This window comes from Carlito syrichta, unplaced genomic scaffold (assembly GCF_000164805.1).
Source record: "Carlito syrichta isolate Samal-C Ts95f unplaced genomic scaffold, Tarsius_syrichta-2.0.1 Scaffold311381, whole genome shotgun sequence".
NCBI classification, from domain to species: Eukaryota; Metazoa; Chordata; class Mammalia; order Primates; family Tarsiidae; genus Carlito; species Carlito syrichta.
Genome location: NW_007255477.1, coordinates 191,442 through 199,126, shown reverse-complemented (window position 1 = coordinate 199,126; position 7,685 = coordinate 191,442). Strand labels below are relative to the sequence as shown.

At 49.4% G+C, this 7,685-nt stretch overlaps 1 protein-coding gene across 1 annotated transcript in view; it reads left to right on the top strand.

Moving 5' to 3' along the window:
• ADCK2 (aarF domain containing kinase 2) overlaps nucleotides 1–7,685 on the top strand; it is a 16,500-nt gene that overhangs the window by 2,484 nt on the left and 6,331 nt on the right. Inside the window, exons 3-5 of the mRNA XM_008068632.1 lie at nucleotides 2,246–2,374; nucleotides 4,006–4,101; nucleotides 5,643–5,894. Coding sequence (XP_008066823.1) covers nucleotides 2,246–2,374; nucleotides 4,006–4,101; nucleotides 5,643–5,894 — 477 coding nt within the window. The remainder of the gene's footprint in view (nucleotides 1–2,245; nucleotides 2,375–4,005; nucleotides 4,102–5,642; nucleotides 5,895–7,685) is intronic.

Genomic DNA, 7,685 nt, shown 5'->3' with positions numbered 1-7,685 from the left:
GGTCGAGGCTGCGGTGCCCTGGAGCGGCCACTGCACTCCAGTCTGGGCAACAGAGTGAGACTCCAACTCAAAAAAAAAAAAAAGATATTTTGTGGCCAAACCTGGAATTGGTGAACATCATTTGTTCTCAGTCCACTGGTCAGAGCTTTAATCACATGGGCCAATGTTACTGTGAAGGAACTTGAAAAATACAGTCTTCCTTTGTGTTTGGAAGGAAAGGGAAGCGAGTCAGGTGGAACATATTGCATTATTTCTGCCACAATCAGTGACTGAACGCCAGGATGAGTAGAGTCACACACTATGCCTTTGTTTTACTTTGTGTCCAGGGCTAATTGAGTAGACAGGGCCCTCCCCCTGCTCAGAACCCTGGGAACACTTGTATTAGGAGCCACACTTGGTGAACACACTCAGGGCGGTTGGGGTTCCATGTAGGCATCAGTTGGCTTCCTGTTGGTACTGCGAGAATTGGCAGGTTTTCAGAAGCAGTGTGCCAAGTATTCATTTAGATCCTCTGATTTAAGGTTTTAAGTCATAGGGATTCATTTTAGTGTTTAGAAAGTCTTTTAGGCTGGGTGCAGCAGCTCATGCCTATAATCCCTGCACTTTGGGAGGCTGAGGCAGGAAGATTGCTCGAATCCGGGAGTTCAAGACCAGCCTAGGCAACATAGTAAGACCTTGTCTCTCCAAAAATTTTAATATACAAATATAAAAAATAGTCAATTATTTACATAGCATGTACATTGTATTAGGCATAATAAGAGGTCTTGAAACCAGTTCCCCTGGGGATACTGAGGGTCAATAGTATGTATGATAGGCAAAGGGGGCCGATATGTAAATATTTGCAAATAATGCGTGATCAGTTACCTAGGAGTCTGCACAGGTTCGGGTGGGTTCAGCCTGAGCTTGGGAGGATGTGGTCAGTCTGCCCTTACCCTGAGGGTGGGGACTTTCTGGGCTTGACCTGAATATTGAAAGGTGACTGGTATTTACAGTTGGACCTAATGGGGAAGAGCTTCCTATCAGAAGCAGTAAAGAAGGCAGAGGAGGGGCTTGGTATCAGACAGGTGGATTTTGAGCCCTATACACAGTTGGGTGAGGCTGGGTCTTGGGTGGTAGAGGAATGGGAAGGTGATATAAAAGACAAAGAGATGGACCTGGAGAGAAAATCAGGGGCCGAGTCATGCCCCACTTGTCATTCTAAAGAATGCAGACTTCTCTGTGCTGGTAGCCGGGTCTCTGGCAGATGGATGGGAGAGAGGGAAGAGGGGGCAGGGAGCTCACCTGTGGCCCCTGTGGGGCCTGAACTTTGGGAGCAGCAGTGGGGGAGGGGGACAGGTATGAAGGCCATTAGGGTGCAGACTTGCTGTCACTGGGTCACTGCTGCTCTAGGGGAAGAGAGAGGGTGTGACCCAGGGGCTGGCAGGGGACTGAGTGCGAGGAGGTGGTGAAGGGAAATTCCATGTAGACATAGAGTTGAAAGGCCACTGGGCTCCCACAGGGTCATGCCCAGCTGTTGCAGAATGTGTCAGTCTGGAGTCTGTCCTGGAGCTCAGGTGCTGTCATCTGGAGCATGAGGCTATGCAGGTACAGAGGGGCTGCACACACTGGTAGAGTCAGGAGTGAGGTGGCATTGGTCTTGTGGGGGCCAAGATAGGACCATTAGAGAGGCAATAGGGGCCTGAAGAGAGTGAGCCAACACCAGGAGTAGAGTGGTCAGGAAGAGTGAGTCATCCTGATGCCCAGAGAGGTTGGTGAAGAGAAATGTGGGAGTGGGGCTTTGAGTCTGGCCAGCAGAAGACTGTTGGGGAGTGCAGTGGTGGTGGCATGGATGTGGTGGGGCTCAGGGCCGGCCCTGAGACAGAGGGCAGCCAAGTGAAAGTGGCCACAGCACACTGGCCCTGATGGAAGGAGAGGTCCGGGTCCTGAGCCTATGGGAGCCAAACCCCTGGGCAGGGGCTGGTACTCAAGGACTGATGTGAAGCAGGTGGGGGGCAGGGAGGGAATAGCTGGGAAGCAGCCCAGATCCTACAGGGTGTTGCTCTCTGTGGCTTCCAGGAGTTCACGGTGCTTCAGGACTTGTGGGCAGCCTTTAGTCCCAGAATGTCTTCTCCTGAGTCTGGGGGGAGTTGTGGAGACAGGTCAGTTGGGAGGTGGGTGACCTGTGACTTGCCAGCTCCTTGGCATTTCAGATGTTGCATTCCTGTGCCCAGACTAGCCCTCATCTTTTCTCTCCATTTTTCTGTAGATCGACCTGCGTTACGAAGCTCGGAATCTAGAGCACTTCCAGCGCAACTTCCAGAAGGTGAAAGCTGTCAGATTCCCCACGCCCCTGCATCCCTTTGTCACCAGGGATGTTTTGGTGGAAACATATGAAGTAAGAGTCGGGCTGCGCCTGTCACCTTTTTCCTCCTCGTCCCTGCCTCACAGATAGGCTTTAGTGTGGAGAGAGGAGCTAGGGCATACTGGCATGGGGGGAAGCAGTGTGGCAAGGTGGCAGAGAGTGCCAGATGCAGCCCCAGACTTCCTAGACTTGAACGTTCACTCTGCCATTGTATTAGCTGGTGACCTAGAAAACAGGCAACAGTTCTTGCTTCTTAGGATTGGCTAGAGGTAAATGACACACTGAATGCAAAACATAGAATTTGGTGCAGAGAAAGTATTCAGCAAGGGATTGTGTCATCGTCATTTGCCTTAGCTGTCCCCTAGTCTGTCCTTCTCTTTAGAGATGGCAATATAAGATTCAGGGGTGATATGAACTGCTGTGTGTTCTTAGCTGTGTGACCTTAAGTAAGTTACTTAAACTCCCTGGACTTTGGTTCTTTTATTTGTTAACTGGATTAAATAAGCCATATACAATGCTTTCTTACTAGCTCCCCTTTCTTCTCTCTCTGTCTCTCTCTCTCTCTTTTTTTTTTTTTTTGAGTCGTAGTCTCACTATTGCCCAGGCTGGAGTGCAGTGGCATGGTCACAACTCACAACAGCCTCAACCTTCTAGACTCAGGTGATTACTCCATCTCAATCTCCTGAGTAGCTGAGACTATGGGCACATGACCACGCCTGCCTAACTTTTTAATTTACTTTAGAAACAAGATCTCACCAAGTTGCCCAGGCTGGTCTCAAACCCCTGGGCTCAGGCAGTTCTCTTGCTTCAGCCTCTTAAAGTTCTGGGATTACAGGCATGAGCCACTATACTCAGCTCACTATGGTTTTTTTTTGAGTGCAGTGCTACACTCATGGCTTATTGTAGCCTCAGCCTTCTTGGCTCAGGCAATCCTCCCACCTCTGGTTTCTGAGTAGTTGGGATTACAGGCATGTGCCACCACACCTAGCTAGTTTTTTGATTTTTTTTTTGTAGAAACAAGGTCTTGCTATATTGCCCAGGCTGATCTTGAATTCCTGGGCTAAAGCAATTCTCCTGCTTCAGCCTTCCAAAATGATTATAGATGTGCACCACCATGCACGACTGCTTTCCGTTTTTCTGCTCAAGATCGCAGGGCTTATTCGTGTCCTTATTGGCTGATTCTTGACCAGAAACCAGCTCTCCTGGTGCCTGCACCTGTCTTTTCTCCACATCACCACTGTTAGTAGCAGAGTCAGTAGGTCTCTTTTCTTTTCTTTTCTTTTTGAGTCAGAGTCTTACTCTGTTGCCTAGTCTGGAAGGCAGTGGCACACTCACGACCACAGCGGCCTCAACCTCCTGGGCTCAGGTGATCCTTCTATCTCAGCCTTCCAAAGTGCTGTGGTTATAGGTGTGAGCCAACTCGCCTGGCCAGTCTCTTTTCTGTTTAACCCATGGGACTTATCCTTTGATAATTGTTTTAGAAGGAAAATATAAATCCATTCTAATCTACCTGAATGACAGATTTATAAGGGGTTCTAAGAAAGGTGAGAACCTGGGTTGCTTCCCAATCTGTGGGAGGGCAGTGTCACCATGCCACATGGGAGGAGGTCAAGTAGTGACAGGCTGGACAGGGTAAAGCTGTTCTCTCCCTGTCTTTGTCAAAGGAGAGCGTGCCAGTATCCAGTTACCAGCAGGCAGGAATTCCTGTGGACTTGAAGAGGAAGATTGCGCAGCTAGGGATAAACATGCTTCTGAAGATGGTGAGCTCATGGGCTAGGAGGGGTTGCTCAGGCCCGGCACCGGGCCAGGTTGCTATATTGCCTAGTCTGGTTTTGAGCTTGTGACCTCAAGCCATCCTTTCGTCTCGGCCTCCCTAAGTACTGGGATTACAGACATGAGTCTCCATGTGCCTGGCTCCCATGAACTATTTTAAAAATGTTTTCAAACAAAGTTTACTAGAGAAAGAGGAGAAAAAAGACAGGGAGACATGCCAGATGAACAATTTTTTTTTTTTTTGAGTTGGAGTCTCACTCTGTCGCCCAGGCTAGAGTGCAGTGGCACAGCAGTCTCGACCTGCTGGGCTCAGGCGATCCTTCCACCTCAGCCTTCTAAGTTGGAACTACAGGCATACGTTACCATACCTGGCTGATTTTTTGATTTATTGATTGATTCTGGGGGTTTGAGACCAGCTTGGGCAACTCAGCGAGATCTTGTCTCTACAGTAAATAAAAAAATTAGCCAGGCGTGGTGGGGTGCATCTGTAGTTCCAGCTATTTGGAAGGCTGAGGCAGAAGGATCACTTGAGCCCAGCTGGTTGAGGCTGTGGTGGCCGTGAGCATGCCATTTCACTCCAGCCTGGGAGACAGAGTGAGACTCCAACTCAAAAAAAGCTTGGGGAAAATCTTTGAACAATGAATAGAAAATTATTTTTAATTAGAATATGAATGACTCAAATAATAAGGTAAACATAAGGCTTTTGAAATGCAGTTTGGGGCCTAGTGCAGTGTTCATGCCTGTGATCCCAGCACTTTGGGAGGTGGCGGTAAGAGGATTGCCTGAGCTCAGGGGTTCGAAACTAGCCTGAGCAACATGGGGGAGACCTTGTCTCTATAATAAATCAAAAAAGCCAGGCATGGTACTACATGCCTGTGATTCCAGCTACTTGGAAGTCTGAGGCAGAAGGATCACCTGAGCCCACCAGATTGAGGCTGCAGTGTCTGTGAGGATGTCACTGCACTCCAGCCTGGGCAACAGAGCAATGGAGTGAGACTCTGACTCAAACAAAAAAGAAATGCACTTTGGTCTTAGACTTTTTTCTTTCTTTTCTTCTTTTCCTTTCTTTTCTTTTTTTTTAGTCAGAGTTTCACTTGCCCAGGCTGGAGTACAGTGACACAATAATGGCTCACTGCAGCCTCGACCTCCTGGGCTCAGGTGATCCTCCTGTCTCATCCTCCTGAGTAGCTGGGACTACAGGTGTGTGCCATTATGTCCAGCTAATTTTCTGAGGTTTTGTAGAGATGTGGTTTTGCTGTGTTGCTTCAGCTTTATGTTTCTTTACAATCTTTTTTCTTGTTCTTGCTTTGAGACTTTTTCTCTTGAAAACTTCAACTTAGCTTGTTCCTGTACATATTCTGAGTTCATGACATACAACAATGAGGCTTGATGAAATGTGCAACTGTTTGTCATTGTAGCAGATGACTGGGAGTTTGCTGTCACCCTAGCAGATTCTTCTGTATGTGGCTTGGTGGTGCTGGGGCCAGTGACCATTGACTTGGTGATGAACAGCGTGATCTTGTTCCAGATATTTGTGGACAACTTTGTGCATGCAGATCTTCACCCTGGCAACATCCTGGTCCAGGGTGCCAGCAGTCTCTCCACGAGTCAGGAGGCACAGCTGCAGCAGGTGGATGTCTGTGATACGCTGGTGGTGACCGTGATGCCTGCCCTGCACCCGTTGCGCCTAGTGCTGCTGGACGCTGGAATTGTGGCTGAGCTGCAGGATGCTGACCTGAGGAATTTCCGAGCAGTTTTCATGGCTGTGGTGATGGGACAGGTGAGGCCTACTGGGCCCATAGAAGTTGGGGCAAATCTTTTTTGTTTTTTTTTGAGTTGGAGTCTTACTGTGTTGCCCAGACTGGAGTGCAGTGGCCGCTCCCGGCCACCGCAGCCTCGACCTGCTGGGCTCTGGCGATCCTTCCGCCTCAGCCTTCCGAGTAGCCGGAATTACAGGCATGCGCTACCACGCCCGGCTGATTTTTTTTTGATTTATTGTAGAGATGAGGTCTCGCTGCTAAGGCGGGTCTCCAACCCACGGGCTCAGGCAATCCACTCACCTCAGCCTCCCAAGGGCGCGGGATTACAGGCTGAGCCACCGAGCCTGGCTCAAAGCTTTTTTTTTTAATTAAAAAAATTTTTTGCTGGGGGGATGGGCATGGTGGCTCACGCCTGTACTTTGGGAGGCTGAGGCGGGAGGATTGCTTGAGCCCAGGAGTTCGAGACCAGCCTGGACAACATAGTGAGACCTCGTCTCTACATATATTCCAAAAATTAGCTGGGCTTGGTGGCACATGCCTGCAGTCCCAGCTACTCAGGAGGCTGAGGTGGAATGGTCACCTGAGTCTAGGAGGTCAAGGCTGCAGTGAGCCATGACCATGCCACTGCATTCCAGCCTGGGCAACAGAGTAAGACCCTAACTCAAAAAAATAAAAAAAAATCTTTTTTTTGGATATAGGATCTTGCTCGGGGTGTAGTGGTGCAATCACAAGTCACTGCTGCCTCAACCTCCTGGTTTCAAACAGTCCTCCTGTAGCTGGGGCTACAGGTCTGCTTCACCATGGTGGGCTAATGTTTTGGCTTTTTGTGGAGACAGGGTCTCACTATGTTGCCTTAGCTTAATTAAAAAAAAAATTTGCCGGGCTCGGTGGCTCAGCCTGTAATCCCACGCCTTTGGGAGGCTGAGGTGAGTGAATTGCCTGAGCCTGCAGGTTCGAGACCCGCCTGGGCAGCGAGACCTCATTTCTACAATAAATAAAAAAATCAGCCGGGCGTGGTGGCGCATGCCTGTAATTCCGGCTACTCGGAAGGCTGAGGTGGAAGGATCGCTGGAGCCCAGTGGGCGGAGGCTGCGGTGGCCGGGAGCGGCCACTGCACTCCAGTCTGGGTGACAGAGTGAGACTCCAACTCAAAAAAAAAAATTTGACTGGGTGCAGTGGTTCAAGCCTATAATCCCAGCACTTTGGTAGGCCAAGACAAGAGGATTGCCTGAGCCTAGGCAACATGGTGAGTCCTTGTCTCTACAATAAATAAAAAAATTAGCTGGGTGTGGTAGTGCGTGGCTGTAGTTCTGGCTATTTGGAAGGCTGAGGCGGAAGGATTGCCTGAGCCTAGCAGGTCGAGGCTGCAGTGGCTGGGAGCATGCTACTGCACTCCAGCCTGGGGGACAGAGTGAGACTCCAACTCAAAAAATAAAAAATTTATTACAGACAGGGTCTCATTATGTTGTATAGGCTGGCCTTGGACTCCTGAGCTCAAGTGATTCTCTGGCCTCAGCCTTCTGAGTCGCTGGAACTATAGGCATGTCATAACCACACCTGGCTAGGGGGGTGAATCTTTTATGTTCCAGGGAACTGCCCTTATCTGGATGCAGGCAGTTTTAGCCAGTTGTTCTTATAAATGCCCATGTCTGCCAAAGTTCCTCTGCTAGAAACAAGTCTGGGAGAGAGAGGAGAGGAAGCAAAGCCAACCCTGTGGGGTCTTCTTGAGAAGGTCTTGGGGCCTGAGGCTAGTTCTTTTTTTTTTTGAGTTGGAATCTCACTCTGTCACCCAGACTGGAGTGCAGTGGCCG